Genomic DNA, 25361 nt, shown 5'->3' with positions numbered 1-25361 from the left:
AATTTATGTTAAATAGTAATGTTTTTTCTAAAATACAGTGAAAAGTCAGTTCTTCACAAGACATGCAGTAATATATAGTTAAGAAATGGCTTGTAACAATTTAAGGGGTGTTAATACGTGTCTGAAATAATTAAGTATGCTTATAAAAAAATTCTAAACATACGTTGTTTCACAACGCAAAATTTCGACTTGCGCGAGAGGTCTTGGAACGCATCCCTCGCGTAAGTCGGGATCCGACTGTAGAGCATTATATAATTATTATTTCGTATACAGGCACAATTCAAAAGAATTTTCTGAAAACAATGTACATACAGCAACAGCGCACATAGAATCAATCTGTTCCCATGGCTTAAAGATGAAAAAGATATCGTTAAAGTCGATTTATTTGTTTATCTTTACTCGGAAGAAATTTTCATCAAATTAAGGCAATCATTAATGGGAGAAGTTTCCAAGTTCTGCAATTTCGTTTTTCTTTCTCCTGTTATTTATGCATAAAAAGAGGCTGAAATCGATTAAGGAGAGTACGAATTTGAAGGAAAGCAACTAAAAAGGAAAGGGAAAAATGACTCAGCAACTATTGGCTTGCACAAATTTTAAACTATGAATATATATATGTATTTATTTATCTTCGAGCGTTATAAAGCATACGTAAGATTTTTATTATAACTTAAGCTTCAGGAAACATATTTTCTTGGAGACCTTACCAAATTTCAACTTACAATCATTAAAAAATAAATTATGATAAAGATGCCACCCCAAAATACTTAGCCTATTACAGAAAAAATTACTTTGCATAAAGCAGAAATGCATCGTAGTGCAAAGTTAGGAGTAATTGTTTTTTAAGTAAAATCAGAAAAAGAAATTAGCCACAAAAACAAGTTGAATAAATACCTTCGTGCTGAAAAATAAAATAAGAAATAACAACGTCAATCCGACAAAAGCTTCGACATTGGCTGTTGTCGGATGTCTTTTCATCCATAAGCTCATTTCTTTTGCATTGAAAAAGGCGCTCCATGTAACGTCGAAAAAAGTGTCTGCGTTAATCTACAATGTGTGCTTCAATCTCGCATATATTCAATCTCGCTGTCATGGAACCAACGTACACCTTCTTTTCCATCATTCAAGTCTTTGCACGCGTTTTTACCTAACATAAACAAAATTGAATGTTGCTGCGTGGATCCTGAATACCCAAATTTTCTAACGTCTCAGTAAAGCTTTGACTTCTGATATAGGATCCCGGATCCCGCAGCAAGGTATAACACTTTTCAAGAAAATCTAACACATTTGTTTTTTAATAAATTAAATTTTTATATTTCCCAAAGGTTTCAAATACAATAAACATTTATTCAAACTTTAAAAAAAAGAAGAAGAATATATTGTGATTCTGGCGCGAAAAATGACGTTATCTGAATGACGACCATTCTCGTCTAGGCATTGTTGTTGGCGAGTAAAAAATTGCCAATAAATCTTTCAAACTTATCAGGGAAACTTCTCGAGAAATGAGTTGTGAAACAGCTTCAGGAGTTAGAACTGTTGGGCGAAATAAAACAGTAGAATGCCAACCTAAAACCCTGAATCGTAGAATAAGTAGCGAGGCACGTCCGCCATTTTGGGGCTAAACGATGCTTTCTTTTATGTCTGCTATGGGGAAGAAGCGTGTTTTGCTTATTGAATGTGGTTTCTTATTAACTCCATGCTAATCCACAAACAAGAAGCACCGCCATCCAGAAGCAAAACACGGTACTTACCATATCAGGCATAGAAGAAAGCATCGTTTAGCTCCCAGACCGGCTTCATTTAGGGCCAGTCAGCATTGGTTGATTGTAAAATCTTCGCTGCATCTGTGCTATCCAATAACCGGTAGCAACAATGGTGTCGTAAAGAAAAACGCTTTGTTCAATTGACCAAAGCTCCATGGCTGTTGAAATGGCAACAAATAATGAATATGTAGCAAACATTCTACCACCTAAGTTATGGCGGACTGTAAAACAAAACATCTCTCTGCCAAACCCTGCATAAGTCTTCCGAGCAAGGAATTCAAATACATAACACGAGTGAAACAGCACAAACATTGCGCGAAGTGACACTAAAATGCATTTCAAACTCTGTTACTTTAAATACATGTTTTGACTGTTATTGGAGACCGTTGCCTTCAAACTTTTGACGCTCACTACGCATATCTGTGTTAATAGAGCATTTGCTTAAACTGCACTTTTTCAATTTCTTGAAACACTTAGCTTTATGTATGCTGCCGTGGGCAGGAAAACGGCAGTATCTGCAGAAATGAGGTTACGAGATACTTTCGATTTTATACGAACGATAGGGAAATGTTAAAAGTATGCGGTTTTTTTCCGCGCTTTTTTTCAGTGGAAGTCAAATAAACAAATTTGTACAAAAAAGCTAATATACAGTAAATGACCAAAAATGAAAAAAAAAAAATGCAGTTACTGCTCTTTAACAGCCCACCACAGAATCAGATCATTTACATTCACTCATTACACAATACGAATTGATTCCTTTACTTTATTGCTTAACCTCTTAACTGCGTAGCCCGAGCTGAGCTCGGGGGTGAGGTTTATGTACCTTTAACTGTGTAGCCCGAGCCCCTTGAGTAGGGGCAGTGGACTTTCCTGCAGTACTCGAAGCAACTAACCGCGGGTGTCTTAAGATAAATTCCGAAAAAAGGAGCAACCGCGAGTAGGTGGAGAATCAGTTGTCGATCTAATTTGTTTCCGCTCACTGGACAGGCGCACGTGTTCGAGAGCTATGAGTAAGTTCATCCTAACGCTGCTTGAAATGGATGTGTACTCAGAAATTGTGTATTTTTAGATTGAAATTAGGTACTAAAAATGAATATTCTCGCAAAATGCTGAAAATGAAGTTTTCATTATAATTAATTATCAAATACAAAAAGATCTGAATTAGAAATCTTAGTCTGAAATAAATATAGAAGTATAACTAGCGTCCCAGCATAAAATCTTTATTAATCTGTTCAAATATAAATAACCTGTCAATTATACTTTTTCAAAAATATCATAAATTTAATCTCTCTTATAAAATGAAAGTTCATGGTACTAGCGTCCCTAGGAACTCTAAGTGACACTATTGTCCGATGGAATATGAACTTAATCTAATAATGTGGGTTATTTCATGTATCTCTTTTTTTTTATTATTAATTCTTTTCGATTTTTTTGCGTTAAATCCGGAATTGAGAGGAATATTTTCTTGTCACACAACACAGTTCCGTAAAATTAAATTTTTAATATTTGCAAAAAAGATCATGCTTACAAGTGGTTTAAAATAATGAAATGAAAGCACCATTTTGGTTTTAAAAAAATGCAAAGTCCCCCCCCCCCCAAAAAAAAAATACTGTCATCTGTTTTGGAGTTACAAGCCCGTTTTTCAAAGCAAAAAGATACAAGCTTATTGGTATAAAATGCATACTTTTCCATTAATTAAATTATTTTTTATGAAGTATGTAATACCATCACGAAACTCTTATGCTTTATCAACTCTTGAAGAGGAAGTATGAAAGGTTTTTAGAGCAAATTCAATGTGTTCAAAGTACTCCCCTAAACATTCGAGGTAATCTACAATACTTATCACTTAAAATTAATCCTGAACTTGGACTGATATTTGCAATTCAAGTCTTCTGAAATATATTTATTTTCGAACTGTTACGACAAACCCCTCTCAAGATAAAGTTCTAACCTGTTATACCGATATCTGTTTTGCGCTTTTCTTTTCTCTACAGAATGCCTTTCCGTCAAGATCTGAATAAATTTCCTAGTATGAAATAAATAAATATCTGAACTAAAAAGTAAATGGGGAAAAAATCAACAACTTTGGAAACAGCACAAGTTTACCAAAAAACTCCAGTTACATGTTTCGGGAAAGGAGGGGGGGGGGGGGCAAGGAAGACCTTTTTCATAGAAAATTTTTTTTAACTTAGATATGGACTTTATTGGATATTCTGATTACCTTATAACATTCAAAGCTCACATCTTCTTATATTACAAGTTTCTCATTGCAATCCTCCTCTTCCCTTCACCCTTCTATCTGCACCTTCTTTTTTTTTTTTTGCAAATTAGTGCTGTTTTAAACGATGTTAAACCTTTTAATCAATTAGTGCTTCAAGTTTTTATATAAAAATAGAAAAATATTACATATTGCACCTTTTATGCAAATGTTTTCAAAGGAAAATATTAATTATTTTCAGATGAAATTGCGAAACGCTTCTCATACACCTGGTAAAGCTCGAACTGAAAAAACTGCAGAGAAACATGATGCATTATTATATATGCAGGGTGTCTCAGTTAAATGTTTCAGAGCTCCTAGGAGGGGTGGGATGCATCCTGACGACTTGAAATTATATCACATTGCGGGGTCGGAAATTCTTTCTCTACCCGAGAAATTCGATATATGCCAGAAGTATTGTGCGAGTTTTGTTGGCAAAAAAAGAGCATTAAATTTAGATTTAAAATAAATATCTAGTACGTTTTTCTCAAATTTTGAGTTGTGTCACTTTCCTTGCAAGAGTGCAAGAGATAAAGATATAATTAGAGAGAACATAAGCAGCTGGTGCACAAAAAAGTTGGAGATACCTGAGGGGAGGGGGGTAGGTAGACGGTGCCTGTACAGTGTACAGGTGATTTTTTCTAAAATTTAATTTTAACGTAATTATTGATTAACAGACCTTTTCTCAAAATGTCCGGGACACGACCTCAAATATTGGGACTAATGGTCATATGGTACTTCTTTCAATTCGATGCTACATTTTTTAATTTTTATAAAATAATAGGAACCTTTTCTTTTGAAAGAAAAGAGGGCAGTTGTCCCCCATACTAGTCGATTATAAATATATGTAAACAGAGAGAGAATCTAGTTGGACATTTTTATTTTATTACAGAGTCAGCTGAATCTAAACTTGTGCGGCGTTTTAGTTTGTGTAAACTAAACGTAGTGCAAAAAAATCGTGGCATAACGTGAATCAATTAAATGTATCAATCTGCAATGATGTAGTTTAAGAAAACGAAGGGGAAGGGATGCTGCCCCCCGAAATATTTGAATTTCTATGGTAAAAATAATGCAAATTGTTACGTAAAGTCGTTCAAAACCACCTTTACTTATGCTGTTGCTTTTTGTGGTCCCAAACCCCAAGTTGAGGCTAGTAGTTTTCCTTCTAATCAATATGTTCTTCCTGTTTTTCTTTTTTTTTTTAAAAAATAAGATTTAAAAAGGAGCAGTTATCACATCGGGTCACTTTTACTATTATAGAGTGACAAGGTAGAAAATACAACACATGTGTGTGAGCTGTTTGCACCCCAAAAAGATATCTATTCAGAAAGGCTTAGAATCCGATGCGAATAAAAGACTTCAGACACTCCCAAGAGAGATAGATGAATACGGAAACAGGTTCTCTGTCGTATCAGTGCATTCCATTACCCCTACTTTCTTTGCCACAAACACAATTGTGGAATGTGAAGTTTTATAATAGCAAGATTCACTAACAGCTGGTGAATTTGAATAGAAAATCTTAAGTCAAAAAAATGTCAAAAAAATAAATAAATAAATAAAATAATAATAAATTTAATCAATGATAAAAAAAAATCATTAAATAATACAGTAAAATCTCATTGCAGCGAATACCTATGCAAAGAAATTTCCATTTCAACGAAATAAATATTCAATCCCATTTTTATTTCTAGTATACATTCAACACAAGATGACTGGTTTTAGAAGAAATTGATCAGAGAATATTCTTACTTTTCATTCTGAAGCTGAAAAAGTAAAATACAGTTCGGCTATAGGAAAAAAATATTTAAAATCAGTGAAACATAGTAAAAGACTCTAGGTTTCACGAACAGTCATTATGTTTATGAGACCTAAGGAATAGTATTTCTTTGTATTTCTTCCTCGTCAAAAGTATCATCACTTCACCAGTAAAAACTTGACCTGTCTCTTCACCACAAAACATCTTTAATGTAAAGTAAATTTCAAGTAAAGTTTATTTTAATATTTTCAGTTAAAGGTAAATGAGGTAATCCTGTATTGCGATTTTTTTTCTTTTTTTTTTCAATGTGTTTCAAATCAATATGTGCTGAAAAATTCTTTTTCTTTTTTTTTTCCTTTAACACATTTAGTTCTCTTTCGGTAATACTTTCCATAAAATTAAAAAAAAAAAAAAATTTGTTCGGAGTATCCGAAGATTCGGACATGCAAGGTTCTACTGCATATAGTAAACAATCTAGAATGTAAAATAAAAAATAACAACGTCAAAAAGCTCGATTGCAGACTACTGCAGACACGTGTTTCGGCGTTACAAGGAACGCCTTTTTCAACGCAAAAGAAATGAGCTTATGGAGGGAAAAGACATCCGAAAGCTCATTTTTTTTTGCATTGAAAAAGGCGTTTCCTTGTAACGCCGAAGCACGTGTCTGGAGTAATCTGTAATTTGTGCTTTTTTGACGTTGTGTCACTTCTTATTTTACTTTTTGACACAAAGGTATTTATTTTACTAATCTTGGATGTATTCAAAACGAAGCAATATTCCTACAATTCACGATATATTTTTCAATAAATATGAACAAGAAAATTAAATGATGCTTTGATTATACACATAAATTGGATCGATATTAGGAGAAGAATACTTCTTATACGCTCTTTTCGTTATTCCCCTCCCTTTTAACAAATGTTGCAACCGAATCCAAGCAATTTAGTTTTTATCATGATCCAATTTTCACCGTCACTTGGGACGTTTAGCCATGAAGATTAAAAATTAAGAAACAAGAACAAATTTTAATAGTTTGAAAGAAGAAAGGATAAAAATACAAAAATGTATGCTTTCCCCTCTTACTTATATATACACGTATAATATATGTGCATTAGTTTAAACATATACTAACACAACCCAGATCTTTTTCGAGTACTAATTTTAATCACAGAAACTAGATTTCAAGCACGAATTCCCACGTTGATTCTTCTACAATAGTTCAGGTTTTCTTTTGAAAGGGGATTAACTCTTTGCTCTTGCTTTTCATGGGTGCAATGTCTGACTGATAAGGTGTATACTGGCTGCGCATGCGCACTTCACAGTAGCTACATTGTTGTATCTACAACGAGAAGGCCTTCATTCTTTGTTGAACATTCGATGCATTTAGAACATTTTCCTCTTAGCGAGTACTTATATGCTTCATAATGTCAGACGCAGATTATTCGAGCAACGACAGCTCTGATTATAGTATTTATTCTAATGACCAAGAATCTTCTGATGAAGAAAACTGCGCAGATGACAGTTTAGCCAAATACCCCCCCCCCCCCTATCTCCGCCGAAAGAATAATTACTCCCACGACCCGACAACAATACTTGAGTCGCTAGTCACCATCTTTATTTGTGGGCCCTCCCCTCCCCTGCTTGGTGGTTGGGTGGACCGGTACCAGTAAGGAGGAAAAATTTGCCGGTCCTCAGGGTTTTTTGCTCGTCCTCGATTTAAAATCTATATAAATAAAGCATTCAAAATATATATACGTATATGTGTGTGTGTATGGCGCCCTATATAAATCCACAGTTTACGTCGGATCTCGAACAACTTGGCAGGGAGGTACTCGAGCACCCAAGAAAGAACGTAAGGGAGTTTTCGAACGCGAAAAAAAACAATTGTATCTGCGAAAGTTTCCCTTATCTATCTGTTTTAATCTAAGTGGAATTTCATTTTAATGATCTGCATTTTTAAAGTCAGATTTTCCCTCGGTTTTTACTCCAACATATTTCAGAAAGAAGATTTATTCTTTGCAATTGGTTTCATGCACTTTTGTATTTACTAGGCATTTTCCAGTTTATTCCGGCATTAAACCTTCTGTTTCAAAAAAAAAAAAAAAAACATTTTAGCCTCTAAAAAGAGCAAAAAAAAATGAAGTATCCTTTTAATAAGGTTATTTTACATAAATAATCTAGCTTCATTACTTTTGTCTCAAATTTTAAAAAGTTAATTTTTTTTTTTTTTTTTTTTTTTTTTTTTTGTAACCTAATCACTTGTTCCAAGTCTATTAGTTCTCAAGTTGTAACTGACACGGGAAATAGAATGATAACCTTCCCATACTTTCTTAGAATATTATCGAAACGCAAAATAAAGCAAATAAGGTAAAACACCAGTAGTGGTCTTGCAGTGCTTCAATAGTGGCCACTTCAAGTTTGCTTTTGTGCTTTGAAGAAAGAAATGAACAATAATAATGTGATGTTTTGTGGTACTTAATGTAACTATCATATTGAATCAATTTTATTCATCAGTTATTTGAATTTAAAGTAAGTAATGTAAATACTTCGGATGGGAGAATGTCAGATTGCCACTACTGAAATTTTTAGATTTTGGAGTTGCCACTGCTGGATCAAATTTGAGGTTTGAGAACAAATTGATAAAAATTTACCAAATTGAAATGCTGATATTTTTAAAAATTGGGTGGATTTAGAAAGCGCTGAGCTATAAAACGCTCATTGAGTTTCAAGAGTGGAAATTAATATTGTAGACCTACAGTTTAAAAATATACTTCACTATGGCTACTACTAGTGCCTTTTAAACCTTGAAATGGCCACGTCTGAAGAACTGGTCACTGCTGGTGTTTTACCTTACTTGGTAAATAATCAATCCTACAGTCCGAATCATAATTGCTGGGATTAAAAAAACACAACTGAATCTAAAACAGAATAAATACCTTCGTGCTTGAAAAGTAAAAATAAGAAATAACAACTTACTTCATTTACCTTACCTTACATACTTACATAATTTAAATTCAATATTCGTAACACTTTGAGAAATTTGTCGATACGTTTTAAACTAAAATGTAATTTGTTTTCTCTTCTGGCTCAGTGCAACATATCTTTTGGATTATCAAATGAATGAATTCCATCTAAATGAGCGTAAAAAATTTCATTCACACCGCTTTCTAGGCTCAAATCTTAAAAATAATTTAAATAACACAGAAATCAAGCATTTGCCGAAAAAGTAACAAACTTAAAGCAAAAAAGTATGAGGAATATTGTTTGGGCTCTGTAGTGTCCACTGGTACGTTGTCCGAGGTTAAATCAGACGGGCGGCACATAAATTGTCTTAATGATAGCACGTAAAATAGAAAACTATTATTTTAAATGGCAGATTTTAAACTTGTGAAATTACTCGTGGGATACAATATCATAGCCGTTTGAAACAGTATATGACTAAAACAGCTCGAAATTTCACATTAAGAATCATTTCGATAGCAGAAGCGAAAACGGAAACTTAAATGAACTTTATGAAACGAAAGTTTGTGTGAACAGGAGGAACATCAGCTTCCTGAGGCGTTGTTAATGAAAATATTCTATTTTTGGAACAATTACAACATTCTTACACACTTCCGGTGGAATGTTTGAAATCCAAAGGTGGGAAATAAATTCCGTGCCCACACACAGAGACAATTCCAGAAACTGTTGTTCGAAGTTTTGGGCTTTTCTTTCATCGATTAATGTGAAAGTTTTCTTTCGTTTAAAGGTATGTTATGCAATCAGACTTGTTGAAAGTTGCGAAATAAATACAGTAAAATCCTGTTATAACGAATACCAGTACAAGGATATACCGTTTCAACCAAATAAATTTTCAGTCCCGTTTTAATTCCCATTACATTGCTTGAATTCCATTGCCAAGAAATTCCCGTTCCAGCGAGAAACATTTGCAACCCACTGAAATTCGTTGTAACGGAATTTTATTGCACGATGTGATCCCGTTACAACGAATGCCGGTACAACGAAATACTCTTTTCACCGAAATAAATTTTCTGGCCTGATTTCACTTCCATTACATTGCTTGAATTCCATTGCATTCAAACTCCCGTTGCAGCGAACAAAATTTGCGGCTCACTGAAGTTCATTGTAGTGGAATTGCTCTGCAGAGTGGGATCCCGTTATAGCGGATACCAGTACAACGAAATACCCGTTTCTACGAAATAAATTTTCAGTCCCGGTTTAATTCCCATTACATTGCTTGAATTCCATTGCAACGAAGCACCCGTTGCAGCGATCGAAATTTGCGGCCCACTGAAGTTCGTTGCAACGGGATTATACTGTACAGTGAGATCCTATTATAGCGAATACCAATACAACGAAATACCCGTTTCAAAGAAATCAATTTTCAGTCCCTGTTTAATTTCCATTACATTGTTTGAATTCCATTATAACGAAATTCCTGCTACAGCTATCAAAATTTTACGGTCCCCTGAAGTTCGTTGTAACGGGATTTCTCTGTATTTAATGCAATGCTATGAAAAATGCGTGTGTGTGTGTGTGTTTATTCATATATGTTCACAATATAATTGACATTTTATACCAAAAAACCTTGATTTCACTTCATTTTTAGGCGATTTAAATACTTTTATTATCTTTGCTTTTAGCTGACTGTTAAACATAAGTGAGGAAATATGTGATCATACACTTTTCTGATATATTTTTGCTCCATTATAGAAAAAATATTTCTATAATGGAGGATTCTTCATTCCAGCCTTCTATTCCAGCCTTTGTAGCTGGAATAATCAGACAAACATTAAAATGCTCTAAAAATGTGAGAAAATGCAACTTTAATTGCAAAAATGCTCTTAAACTTTTGAAAACTGATATTTTGTATTAAGTTCAATTCCATTAAAGCAGTTCATTTATTTTTAAAAAATTAAAATCTTCGAATGACTTTTGCAAAAAAATAAAAAAACTACTACAAACAATAGCTGGTAAATATATGTTTTAATAAACTTTAACATTCATCTGAAATTTTGGAATCTGATTAACCCTTAGTAATTAAGTGCTATTTTCCACTGTCAAAAGTGCATGATCGCGTATAATACGACTGTAAGTTTTTTTATGTGAAAAACTCTGTTTCAATAGCAGGAGAGGGTTGGTTTCAACCATGCAGAAAGTATGGAATTGAAACCCGTGTCTTGAGCTAACGAGGATTATTATTTTATAGTAAAAGTAATAATGGGATAATAAATAAATCAATACCTTAATGCTCAAAAACAATACATAACAATGTTACTGGTTCGTAAAAATCGCAAATTATTGCTCACAAGTTTTTCGGGGATAAAAAAGAAAAAAGCATTTTTCAATGCAGAATGCCTGAATTTTGATCAAAACCCACCATTTTTTGTTCACGTATCATTTTATACCTCGCTGTACTGTTTCTACATTTGAAGGGAATACGAAAGACCCCAAAACAAGTGCATGCAATAATTCGAAATTTGTATGCTTCTATGACTATGTTTACATCTATATATAGCAACAAGGATGTTTTAATTTCTTGAGTACAATTAAAGCTTGAGGTATACGTACTCACATGTTTTTTTTTTTTTTTTCACTTTAAAAATCCTGTTTTATAACAGGTTTTTTTTTTTTTTTTTTGAGCAATCACGAATTGCTTATTGTTCTCACTTGACCTTTGAATGACGATCCTATGATTTTATCCCCCCCCCCACCTTTCTCTGCAGCACCACCGTTGACCGGCCCCTCCCGATGCTGCTCCTCTAGCGAAAACCGTCTCCAGGTTGCATTCATATCCTACACACAAACGCACCTACACGTTTACACACACACACACCTACACATTCATGCCTCCACACAGACACGCCTACACACACATACACACATACAAACACACACGCCTACACACACAGAAACACACACGTCTACATACACACGCACGTGATTGCGAATAATAATTAGAATTCAAGATGTTAAAATTCAATTTTTTTTTTCCGCTCGCCATCGTTTTTTCAAACATGAGACATCTTGCAGTCCACTACAGAATTGAAGTGGCTCGAGAGGGCATGAGGGCGAAAGTCATTACTGGAACGACTGTCAAAAAGAGAGAGGCAACTAAAGAAATGCTCCCCAGTCATAGAAAAATAGCGCCTTTGAACAGAATTCAGACCTTCTGCATCGAAAAATGCTTTTATTTTTTCAACAGCAGATCACTGATATATGTTTAATCCCTTTTCAGTATAAAAAATATGCAATATTAATCAGTAATTGAGTAATTAAAATTTAATAAACTAATTAGCACATTTACGAAACACGATGTTTTAAAATCTAATTCGCCTTGTCATACAATGTTTGTTAACCCTTTGAAGCAGAATTTGCAATAAAAACATTTTTCATACTTTTTTCATTATTTTGTATTAATTTAGATCAAAATAAGTGAAAAATATGTTTTTTAGAATTTTAATATTTTTTCGTTATGAAATACAGCATGAGACACCGGTGTCCCTTTCTGCGTTAAGGGTAAAGTCTTCTTGGGACGCCCGTGTCCCTTTCTGCGTCAAAGATTTAAATTTTACTGGTCAATGATGTTCCAGTCTTCACCATGGAAGCAAAAAAAAAAAAAAACATAAAAATTTTACTACATAAGTTTGAGGACAAAAAGGAACCACCAAACATAAATAATTTTTATACATACCATTTATTTTTCATGGAATTCCTTGAAACAATTTCTGCTTGTGGTAAAGCAGAAATGCATATTACAAAAAGTGCAAAAAATATTTGTTCTATTCTCAACTTTTTTTTTCGAACAGTTTTTGCATCTCTTTCTCACCTCTGAAGTATCTGGTAAGTGTCTCTTGGAACTTTCATTGTGTGCACTGAGTTGTTGAGACATGTGATGGCGGTTTGAATATGAACGTAAGTTGTGTTTCCGGCTCGAAAAATCCTCTATCAATGCGAGTGCAATTTTTCGCCGAAAGGTGATGCTCTTCTCTTTTGTTGAGGGATTCAGCTTTTGGAAAATAACGCAAGCGTTATTCACCGCTATGTCCAATATGTCATGAAATGGGCGCAAATAGTACTTATACCTGGAGCCTCTATCGATTCCATATGAAATCGATTCCTAATATTATTCTTCATGTAGTCTGCAGCCATAAAGATGCTAAAGAAAATAGTTTCTTTAAATGATTTTTTAGCTACGGTAGGTCTAAAATTCAAGATCTTTTCCAAAATTTTTGCAGTTTTAAAATCCAATAAAAATTTACTTTTCAACCAAAAGCTCTAATTGAGCCGGACAACATCACTTTTATTAAACAGACCATAATGATATATATGACCATAAGAAAGCAACATCACGGCAAAAAGGCGATTCTTCAAAAACTAAATTTTTTTTCTTTGGGTTTTTTTTTTTTTTTTTTTTGAAACATTTTGTCAGCAATGGCAGCATTTCAAGAAAAACCCTTATAACTCGAGAAATATTCCAATATTGACAACATCTTAGTATCGTTTGAAAGTTAATAGATTGAAGAATATTTTGGGACAGTAAAAAAAAAGGTATTTTGTTCAATATTTGTGATTTCAAGTGTGTAAATATTTTTAAATCTTGCACAGTTCTTTAGATTAAAATTTAGTGACATCAAAACTGCACAGTTGACGGTACCTTTTTTTATTCATAAACCTTTTAGTTTTCGTCAGTTATATTTGTCTTTAAATTTAATCTTTTGCGTACGGAGATAACTTAATACTAGATGTTGAAAAGTGAGTTTATTATTCGAGAATGTTTGAAACTGTGTAAAAAAGGACCTAACCCATTGTTTAAAATGTTCCCTTTTTGTGAGCATTATTTCTTATACTCACTCAAGCAGCTTTTTTATACTCAACTCCTGTGTGCAAACTTTAGAATTTGCCTCCAGCGTTTACCGATTCTTTTTCTCTTAAGCTCTATATATTAGTCATCTTTGTTTACACACCATTTTCTTAACTTTTTCACAAGAGATGAGGACAATTTTTCTTCCAATAAATAGTTTAGAAAAATATTTTTTAACTTAAAAAAGACAAATTATATTTATGTTGTATGTTCAACGTTATTTTAATTTTAAAATCAAAGTTTAATTTAGATTTTTATATGTATTGCTTTATTTTTTTACGCTTAAAAAAAAGGTTTTTTTTTCTTTGAAGAACAGCTTGCCCTAAGTGTCACGCACTCAACACCGTAAAAATATGTGTAACCTTGGTCGTAAAAGCGGTGGTAACAATGGTATAACTATACTGATAAAACTGGTGTACGCTCATAACGTTACACCAGTTTTGTTAGTAAAATTACTCCGTTGCTAAGGAAACTGAAAGAATATGGTTACACAAAGTGCCAACCGCCAGAATAAGATTACACAAAGTGCAGAATGCGGCCACTGTATTTACGGAGTAAGGTTAGACTTTTTTTTTACACTGAAGTAAAGTTATAGCTGAAGGGTCCGAGCTTTTAATGCACTGTAAAAAAATTTAGCGTATTTCAACACCAAAAATGGTGGCAACTAGTTTACACCAAGTATAGTGTGGTGAAACATTACAGATATTTCTTGATGTTATCGAACTCCAGGAAGAATTCTTGGTGTCTGATAACACCCAAAATTCGTCTTGGTGTTTGTTAACACCAAGAATTGTCTGTGCACGACACTTGGTGTAAAGTAGTTGCCACCATTTTTGGTGTTGAGATACACTAAAAAATTTTTACAGTGAACATATTATACAAGTTTTAATTTTCCAATTGGTTATTAACAACAAAAATATAGATAATTATTTTGTATATGAGGATTAAACTTTTTATTTTTAATACGAGGAATGGACATTTATGCCTATAAATTAGTCAAAAAAGTAACTTTTAAAATTCTTAAAGAACTAAAATGATCTGTATATTAGAATAATGAAATTAACACTTTTCAAAAAACAACATACAAATGGAACAGTTTAAGATTTCAATCAAATTTATTCAAGAAGACTTCTTAATCTGTCTTGAAATTCTGGTATATCTTAACACAAATTACCCATAAAAACAGTAGAATATAAATATTTCAAAAATCACGATACAATAACAATCAAGTTTTTCACTCCCCCCAAAATTTTTATTTTGCAAAAAAAAAAAAGTGTTTACTAGGCCTTACGTGGCGCGCTTGCCGTTTTCCCGGCAAGCGCGCCGCGCGCGCGCACACACACACACACACATGTTATTTAATAATGAATTGATACACCGCAAACCCAGCGGTAAAGCAGCCATGTTGAAAGTGGCTGCTGAAGTTGTAACGATCATTCATAAAAGAGTATATTCATTAGTTTATTTTTCGGATGGGCTAAAGATCTTGCCAACAATGGTGCAGAGTAGCCTTGGTTTACAGTAATTAACATTTCATTACAAATAAAATTTAACATACCTTTTGAAAACTTCTATTCCGTGCACACGACGATTATTTGCTGAAGACGTTGCAACGAGCTCGAGCCTGATTAAAGTTTTGTTGCCACTGGCCAATTTCCAATCTTACGCCAAAATTGGGGCTAACTGAGTCGAAAATTGTGTTTGCGCATGCGACATTAGTGAAAGAATTCACCAATATCAATGTTCGGTTTCAGTTACAACTACTTTTACTGTAAGGGTAAGCTAGATATGATGTTGACTTGAAATAATGCATTGATTTACACAATTTTTGGAGTTGCTTAACACCATACTCGGAGAATTATTACACTTCAGTTTTTACAGTGCGTAACATTTGGATGAAAATGTATTTGTTATCCACGGCTAGTGTTTGTGATACAGAATGAACAATTTTTGACTCCCCCCCCCCTCTTCCCTCCAGTGATGTTCGTGACATTGAAAGCGTAAATAATGAGTTTGGTTTTAAAAAATTTTAGTATATAATAAAAGGCAGTAGAACTCCAATTATAAAAATCGTGGGGTATCTGAATCGCTTTCAGAATTTCAGAAAAAAAAAACGAACTGCGATTTGCAAAATAATGATTGCGTCTTACGCGCGCTAATCCTCCCTCCATGAATGTAGTCAAACTGCTTACTTTGACCAAGATGTTCAGCAAGCAATGACATTCATTCACTGTACCATAATACATACTGTTATGCACAGTACTTATAACTATACTTAGCATGAAAAGTGCTACCTTTTTCTATTTGATTAATTAAAAGCTCAATTTCTTTAAACATATTTTTTGCTCCCATTTTCAGCATACATACTTCTTTTGATTAAAATAGAAATAAAAATTTAATTTAAAAAAATCCAAATATCCGAATTTTCGATTATTTGAATGGGGTCCGGTCCAGTTGATTCGGATAGTGAACTGAAATGAGCAACTCACACCTATTGCATATATGTTTATTGATGGACCAGGAACTTCATACAAACATGTACAAGATATATACAATGTCAGGTGTGGGACACGTTTCCTGATTGACGTTCACGGGACACTCCCCCAACAACAGGTCTAGTATTCAAGATCCTTGTGGGAGGCCAAGATGCATCCGGAGTTGACCAATTTGTGTTGATCCTTAAGGTCACGGTAGACAAGGACGGTGCATTTCTTGTAGGTGCTCTAAAAACACATAAGATTATTTTTGAAGTTTCAGTCGTTTAGAATGATTAAAACAAAAGAATGAATCATAAAAATACACTTTATGTGAAACAACAGGGAAAGCAGTGCCCATATAATCGTAATGTTTACTATTTGTTACCTTGAAATGTATACGGATTCATTTTCTACACTTAGCAAACCCCTAGAGGTTGGCGAACCACGGATTCCCAACCGGTAGTTCGGAAACCTCTAGGGGTTTGCTAGGTGTAGAAAAGGGATTCGCGAAGATAATCAATACTCTAATGGTGGATATCTAACACGTTTACTTCAGTTGTTTTCTGAAGCTTTTTATAGGAATAGTAAAAATTATTTTTCAAAAAAAAAAAGAAGAAAAAAAAATATTTTCGCTTTTTGTTATGAGCTTTTGAGCAACCCGAAGCAAAAAATTTTATCTTTTTTCTTTTACTCTTTTCTAAAAATTTTACTGACTGCAACGGGAAAAAAGGTTGGGAACAGCTTTACTAGATGATGCTTACACATAGAAGTTTAAAAAATTGGGTCGCTTTTCATTGATGCACTTTGTTTCTAGTCAAGGAACATCTCAACTCCAGCATTTACAACTTTTTTTTGTTTTTTGAAGCAAAAGATAGTCAGCATCGAACCAAAGTCATATTATAACGAAACAGCATCGCATATTCCAATATTTACTCTAAATTTGCTGTACGATTTCCACTGAAAATGCCATTTCTTAGCAAGGAGACTGAAATATATCAAATTGCTCTAACTATTTACTTTCCTGAAATTTACCACCACAAAGATGTTACAGAGTTACGAATGATAACACGAAGCATTTACTCTTTTGCAAATATACGTAAATACGAAATATGTTGATGACTAAGAGGTAGTTTGAAATTTTCATTCAAATTAATAATTACAAGGAAAATGTCCTTAAGTCATGACAGGTAGTTTAAGTACTCATACATTAGTGCATCAGACGCAAATAATAGTTAAAATGAACTCAGCAAAGTAAAGTATCAATATTTAATTACGTACTTAAGAGAAAGTTTTGTAGAGTTCATTATGAGTCGTCCAGTCACAAAACCAATGAAAATAAAATTGGTCCTCTATTTGTAGCGCTTGTTTCTTCTTTGTTTTTGCTTGTAAACTTCGATGAGAAATTTAAGCACTGTTTTATAGCAAAGTAACCTCGACTTTTGATGTGTTTTCCTTTGAACTAGTAGTTTATGTTCAATAAAGGGAAAAGTTACACTGGATTTAGATTCGAATTTCAGAATGGGTATTAAAACCTGGTGTATCGCGTCCCCCCCCCTTAAATGGTTAAATCACCATAAGGTTGTTTGAAGTAATAACGATAAATTCTTAAGGGTTTACGAAGTTACATTTAAATAATTGAAATTCTCCAACAAAATCTACGTCAAGTTATTATATTTATTTATTGACAAAGAAGTTTATCGTTATAAATTACAACTTAACACGGAGCCGAATATGTGAGTACAAATAGTAAAATATGAAAATTTTTACTGATGTGTCCTTTAAAATTACAAAACAATAACGAAAATATTTTCTCGGCAAATTTTTATAAATAAGCGAAATTATAAGACTTTCTGCCGTAAAATATTTTTTGTTAAATTAGAACTTATTAATTTTAAAGTTTTTCCTTTATTATTTTGTGGAAACCAAAGTAATGAAAAGTATACACACCCCTGTTTAAATTCTAAATTTATTTTCATTGGAAAATGTATTCTTTCATATTTAATAAAAATGCAATTGCCTTAAACATAATAAATATAAATTTTATGTCCTGTACTTTCATTGCTGGAAAATTTCTGTAGAAAAGTTAGAACTAGAGGATAAATTTTATTACACAAAAGTTTTAGTTTACTTATGATCCTGAGAAATTATTTTAAGTTTTCTTCTTTACACACATTTATCGAAGACTCAAAACATCAAGGGGAGATGAAAACATTGCAATGTGCTTGGGGAAAAAAAAGCTTTTTCCTGTAGAGCATTTTTTACTCTAGAAATTTAATGTGCAGGTACAATTTAAAGGATATTTCCAATAATGACCAGAAATATTTCAAGTAAGAGAAGCACTTACGATGCCCTCTTGGTATTCACAGTCATCGACTTCGTTGGCGTTGACTTCCTCTTTCTTGCATTCGGTTTTGCCAACAATGATGTCCATTTGGTAGTTCAGACCAGCAACAACCTGAAAAATAGAAATGTTTTACTCTTTCTTAATTAAAATATTTCAGAAAACATAACCACTAGGTACTACTTTGTATTACGGGATTTCAATGAAGGAAAACTTTCTTTTATTATGTTTAAACATCTGTCGTGTCGGTAAAACTACGCATGGAAATATAAAAATGGGGTTTTGCATTATATCTTACTTAATGTTCCTGACGCATTCTTTACTTCTGCACTCTGCTTAGTGAAGCTCTGTTTAACACAAATGTGTTTTGGAAGCAAGATCTTTGAACAATATGTGAATTGCGCAATTTTCAGCAGATAATTTCTTTATAGTAAATAAAAGTAAGGTTTCTAAGGAATTCTGGAAGGAAGTCCGTGGCGGACCTGCGTCCAGGAGACCGCATAGCACTTACGACCTTGAAATTTTGTACAAAATTACTTCGAGTCCCGGGGGTGTGAACCTAAGGTTTTATTTTTTTTAAATTCGAATTAGTTTTTTTTTTTTTTTTTTGCAATTCATTTTTTAAGCTCAAAAATCGCGTAAATTGCCTACTAAAGGGGTGAAAAATTACTTGCACATATTAATAATATTTATATCGTTAGAAAGGGTAGAATTTTCCGCGTTCTACGCAATTTATTTCAATGTTTTAACTTAAATACCACGGGAGTTATTTGCGTTTTTAGCTCGAACTTTTCTAGGCTTAGCTAAAATTTAAGCACTACTTTCTTCATTAAATCTATCGGTAAAAAGCGAAGGAATTGTCGCACAGTTTTCTTTTTGACTCCAGTGGAAAGAGCGGATTTTTTAACTCCAGATTTAACTCGACCTATGGTCGAAAAACTAAGATTCTGTCTCCAAAGCAAAAAAGTTACAGGCCGTTAAAAATCAAGTTCGAATAATCTCACATCCATTAAAATTATTGATGTTTTATTTAGCGTACCATAGTTGCGCCTTTACGATTCGCATGTTTCTTCTTTCTTATTCATAAACTTCGAGGGTTTCGATTTTAACGGAAAATCTTAGGCTCAACTTAATTCAAGCATCGAGATAAAGAGCAAATATATTACTAGGGACTACGAATATGAAAGCGTCTTTTCAAACATACAAAACTACAATTTTCCAATGCTCAGGAGCCCCTTAGCCCTTACGGTTCTTCAAGTTCGTACAAGTTATTTTGAAACCCGGGGAAGGGGAGCTCTTTGCTCCAGAAGGGAGATCATAATGCGTTTTCAATCTGTTTCTTTCTAATTGACGATTTAAATTTTTGCGAATCAAATGAGACTGAGAAGCAATCTTCGGGGGTTGGTGAGCGTAACGAGCAGGGGGCAGAGCCCCCCATTGTAATTCAAATAAAAATCCGCACTCTTTCTTTACGATAGAACAATACACATAAAATACACCGACAGCTCAGTCATTTCATCCGTGAACTGCAGTTTCGTGCATATTAGCACTTCCTATTCCGGGCTGATGAGTGCTAATAAGCACGAAACCGCAGTCCTCGGATGGAATAACTGAGCTGGCGGTGGATTTGATGTATTTCTGCCTTAGCCTTTGCTATAGGGCGGTAACTTACTGAAGATAGAACAATATATTTTTCAAAAAGTGCTACTAGGATAAATTTTTATCATACATTAAATAATGTTCCAAAAAAAATTAATAATGAATACATTATTGAATTTTTAAAAATACTTCATAAAGAAAAATACAGAGCAGAATTAAATCAGCAGTGTGACAAGGGGGTCCATATGGCATAGCATTGATTTTTTTTGGAGGGATGGGGGAGTACTTTGACAGGTCTTTTAATCTCATTTGGAGGGAGAGGGCTCTTGGGGGAGTCATTTGAGGCGCTACACAATCTCCCTTGAAAGAAATGGACACCTCTGATTAAATTCACAAGGGATCATAGCACATTTATCAATAAAAACTATTCTGCGATTAGACTGAGTTAGCTACTATTACGTGGAGATAGTTAATCCGGAGCATTAAAATTTTTACCCAAGTAATGGGGTTGTTTCCTTCAATAAAAAGTACAACTTTTAGTCACTGAATGAGTAAAAAAAAATTACATAGACCCAGAAAATACTTTCATTTTCCCAACAGTTATTTTTTAATTAATTTTTTTAAATGTCCAATTTTGAAAACAAGGCATGGTCTTTATGACGTCACAAATGATGCAATTTCGCGCCTTTTTCTACCACGTTTCCACGTTATCATAATCAAGAAGCTAATTAAATATTGCGCTCTACGCTTGCTATCAACCCTATCGTTGCCAATACACGTGAGTAAAGATGCGAATTGAATATATTTTGCTCTGTGGATGGCAACACTGAATGGCATTTCATCATTTGTGATGTCACACGACAGAAGCGTAAACAATGAAACGCACTGATTTAAGAATTTTTTCTAATATTAAACTTAAATAAATTATTTAAAAAATGGTCAGATCCTATGTTTTTAAGCATGCTCTTTCAGAAAAAAATACTTTTAAAATTTTGGAAATGACCCCATTCTAAATTTAAGAATAACCTAAAATGGAGTCTAAAGACTGGTTGTCCAAACGTTTTTTTGTGCTCTAGCAATTACCCACTCGAAGCTCCACCTAAAGTACTGCACTAGATAGAATTATTTTGTAACTTGCTAACAGGTGATTTTAAAAATTTTATTTTCTTCCTTTTGAAATGCTGCTACAAATTCTGGATTTTAATACTAAATGCAATTTAAAATATTACCTGAATACTTAAATTTTATTACACGCTTCTTTATTTCTTTTTATTGACTAAAGAGGTCCTTTAACCTTTGCAATGCCTGCCAATAATTTTTATTACCAATTTTGTAATGCATTGTATCGTTATAAAACAGACTTTTCTGTTTTATAAAAAGACTTTCGTTCCTTAAAAGAGTAAACATGCAGTTATTAATATAACTCATTCTAGTGTTTGAAAAGAAAATTGCATAAATTTTTAAATCAGCGAAGATTGAATTTACTACCATTTACTGGTACCCTAGCAGAAGTTCTATTGTATTCGCGAAAAAAATTTTCACTCAAAAATCGGCTTTAATTTCAGTTTTGCTCACCCCTGAATGAATGTTGAGTTTTTTTTTTTTTTTTTTTTTCAACCCGACCTCACGGGAATAAGTACCTAAGAACGTATAGACCCCCGACATATCCATTTTGACAATTCCCGAGTAAATTACAACGAGTTTTCTCGTGACGTCCGTATGTAGGTATGTATGTATGTGCGGATATGCGTATATATGTAGCATAACTCAAGAACGGTATGTCCTAGAAAGTTGAGATTTGGTACGTAGACGCCTAGTGGAGTCTAGTTGTGCGCCTCCCCTTTTGGTTGCAATCGGGTGTTTCTAAAGGGGGCTTTTCCCCCTTTTTGGGGGGGAATCATTGTTAATTTCGATGAAAAATAAAGTGGTGTTATAATTTAGCGGACACCTGGCAATATATCGCCAGTCTTTTGGTGGCCAAGTTTTGTCGCCAACTTGGTGACAAATTTGGCGATTTAAAAAAATATATTTTTTTTTTATCAATTTTAATCTGGTTTCTATTTGGTCATTGTTGGTGATATTTAGAGAGTTAACTATTGAATCACATTAAAATTGCCAATAATGGGGAAATAACTTTAAGTTGGTGTAAAAGGAAGTCATGTGATGCACACATCAGCTCGTTTTTAATGTTATCTTTTCCTACTTCAGATTTTAAATAACTCGAACTTAGTTCCTTGTCATTTTCTTTATTGACGAGCGTTATCAAGTGTCTCTTAAAATTTTAAATTATAACTCATACGTTAATTAATTCCACTTCATATATTTGCTGCTTTGTTGATGTTTTAGCTTAATTTCAGGCAGTAATGTAACATCGGCGCTTAAATCATACATCAATTAACTTTCGTTGATGTTTATCTCCAAACAGTTCAAAATTATACGCTACATTGAACTCAAAGCTAAAACGTTAATATTACTATTTTGCCATTTCAGGAAAAAAGTCTTGATTTCACTTCATCTCTAACTACAAACTCCTAGTTCATATAAAATCTTACAGTTTAGCAATTATCTCTTCCTCCTTCCGTCCTCAAAAAAAAAATATCCCTTTTGTCAAAAGAAAAAAACAAAAATCATCTTAAAGAACAGTTATTTTTACAGAACTTCTTTATCCAACTGCATAGATAGGTAACACGGATAAGTAGTTATTAACCTTCTATACTCTCCGGTCAATCAAATGGCGTTTGTTTATCACCACTGCAAAGCCTTTTTTTTTTCCTTGAATTATTAAACAAAATTTTCTTATTTTATATTTAGCGTAAAGGGGTATGACTTTTCTTTATTTGGGAATTCTGAAAGATTAAGTTAAAACACCTTCAAGAGCCCCGTGGTCGAGCAGGAGAATTACTATCACATATGAGGCAGTGAGAAGCAAAGGGATATAAGTGGACATTTTCAAGTTTTGAGTAAAACGCGTATAAAGATAACTTCCTAGGTAGGCTTTCATTGATTTTTTTTTTTTTTTCAAAATCGTGCTGTACAGCAGCACCTACCAGGACTACTAGCACTAGCTCTTGCCCCAAGACAGAGGAGAGGTTCACCTACCATTTGTAATGGTTATCTCCAAATTTTTAATTTTTCCACTTATATCCCTTTGCTTCTCACTGCCTCATATATCTGAGTTGTGGCTCGAATCCCACCAGTATACTGGGGTGTTATTTCATCTCCCTTGTAACGTAAATATTTCTTGCGTCTCGTACTTTGAAAATAAAAAAATGCTCTGCTGTCTGATTAAAAGTCCATCCTCCATGTGAGGCAATGGCATCCTACTTTCCCTCAGCTGTGTTGCATAACAACAACATAACATCGTTAAGTTAAAGCCCTATATCTAAGCATAAAGAGCGACCGCCATCTTGGGGCTAAATAACGCTTTCTTCCTATGTCTGCTATAATGAATAGCGTGTTTTGCTTCTTAATTGTGAATTAAGATGGAGTTAATAAAAAACACAATCAAGAAGCGAAACATGCTACTTCACCATAGCAGACATAGGAAGAAAGTATCGTTTAGCCCCAAGATGGCGAATGTATCGCTACTTTACTAAGGACACAACAACAACATAACATCGTTAAATTAAAGCCATAAATGAAAAAGCTTAAATAACCATACTCCCACCATCTTGGGGCTAAATGTCGCTTTTTTTCCTATGTCTGCTATAATGAAGTAGCGTGTTATTCTTCTTGGTTGTGAATTAACATGGAGTTAATAATGAACTACAATCAAGAAACAAAACACGCTACTTCACCATAGCAGACATAAGAAGAAAGTATCGTTTAGCCCCAAGATGGCGGACGTCTTGCTACTTTATTCTGTGATCCAGTGCTTTACTTTAAGTAAGGTTGGGAATTACCGAAACTTTTCAACTTACTTGTCTCTTAGCCTTCAGGACTTTGGTAAGCTTGTGGTGGTAGGGTCCGGAGAATTTCTTCGACAATTCAACGGTGGCGTGCCTGGCAGCAGTTACCACACCTTCATCATCGACATCGACGACTTCAAAGCCTCCGAGGAGACCGGCTGTGGCACAGGCCACCAAGGCAAGCAAGACAATAGCTTTCCACATGATGCAACTGGGCTTGTTACCGTTCTAGAGCAACCAGAGGTAATGTAGGGAAAATTGCGAACACAGTTCTTTTTTAAATACTTCAAGGGGCACCTGTTGCCTCTCACGCGAAACCAAAACAGGTGTTTCTATCGGTACCTTTCCACTGATTATGTAAATCAGAACAGATACTGTGTTTCAGAGTCCGCAGTAGAGCAGAGATAATGCGTGTGTGATGACTGTTGCTTTTTCACGAGATTTGCTTCTTTTCAATTATTGCGAGAGTTCCTTCCGTTTTCATATTTCTTGTTTCCTTCCTTTATCTCTAAACGAGTTCCTTTCTTCTTTTTTTTTCTTTATATGCATGTTCTCAAATTGTTAAAATAAAAGTTAATGGCCTTATCTACCGCACTGTCTTGTAAAGAGTTGACGGAAATCTAAGACACTAAAAGAAACTAAATTTCTCTCCATAATATCCCTTAATGAAAAAAATAAGTCGGGTAAAATTAAACTAATCAAATCAATAAATATACTTAAATGTAAAGAAATTGGAAGTGGAATTTTGAGGCGTGAAAAAATTTCGCTATGTTTGTTGCCCTACATGTCTGTCTGTTTGGCTGTTTATTGGTCTGCCTGTTTGACTTTATTCATCTACAAATTACTATTGAGGGAAAATTCCGAATCAAAGTAAACATAATTCGAAGAATCTTGGACAGGAAATTTTATTCTTGTGTTTTGCTAAATTTATTGTAAAGAATTTATTTATTTTATTTTTTATTTTATTTATTTATTTTATTTATTTATTTATTTATCATTATTATTATTTTTTCGGTTTAATTATATGAAGAAATGCTTTATCGATTCATAAGTTAACATTTGCATTCACCAAGGATATTTAAACAAAAATAACACAAAAAATTATTTTTTAACATCAAAAGTAGGAAAAATATTTATATTGTGAGTGTTGTTTTGCTATGGAACTAAAACTAAACACATATTTATAAAGACTCTTTTGTGTGTGTGTGTGTCTGTCTGTCTCTGTGTGTATGTGTTTGTGCTTAAAAATATAATTCAAATTCGAAGTTAGTGTACGAATGAGCATCTCCACGGTAAAATGGCAGTTCAATCCCGCACATAACGTCTCATATACTTCAATAATAAAAAAAATAATAACTTAAAACGGCAATGAGCAACATTTTATTACTCAAGTAATCGA

The 25361-nt window shown here is 33.6% G+C and overlaps 2 protein-coding genes across 2 annotated transcripts in view; one reads left to right on the top strand and one right to left on the bottom strand.

The window, feature by feature from the left end:
- Positions 1 to 25361, top strand: part of LOC129221641 (adenosine receptor A2b-like) — a 273995-nt gene that overhangs the window by 136360 nt on the left and 112274 nt on the right. The gene's annotated exons all lie outside the window — the stretch shown is intronic.
- Positions 16130 to 24223, bottom strand: LOC129221643 (L-cystatin-like). Its single transcript, XM_054856170.1, has 3 exons — positions 23975 to 24223; positions 18459 to 18569; positions 16130 to 16360 (listed from the first exon to the last, which is right to left on the bottom strand). Exons 1-3 carry the CDS (start codon positions 24164 to 24166, stop codon positions 16253 to 16255), a joined length of 411 nt encoding a protein of 136 aa, XP_054712145.1. The 5' UTR covers positions 24167 to 24223; the 3' UTR covers positions 16130 to 16252.

This window comes from Uloborus diversus, chromosome 4 (assembly GCF_026930045.1).
Source record: "Uloborus diversus isolate 005 chromosome 4, Udiv.v.3.1, whole genome shotgun sequence".
Lineage (NCBI taxonomy): Eukaryota > Metazoa > Arthropoda > Arachnida > Araneae > Uloboridae > Uloborus > Uloborus diversus.
Note: the sequence above shows the minus strand (reverse complement) of the source record. Positions and strands in the feature narration are given on the sequence as shown.

What these genes read in the sequence shown, in the direction of transcription:
- LOC129221643 (XM_054856170.1), bottom strand. Translation starts at nt 24,166, where the DNA reads ATGTGGAAAGCTATTGTCTTGCTTGCCTTGGTGGCCTGTGCCACAGCC. An exon ending in TCCTGAAGGCTAAGAGACAA is followed by an intron (nt 18,570 to 23,974) that starts GTAAGTTGAAAA and finishes TCTATTTTTCAG; the next exon opens with GTTGTTGCTGGTCTGAACTA. An exon ending in GTGAATACCAAGAGGGCATC is followed by an intron (nt 16,361 to 18,458) that starts GTAAGTGCTTCT and finishes ATGTGTTTTTAG; the next exon opens with AGCACCTACAAGAAATGCAC.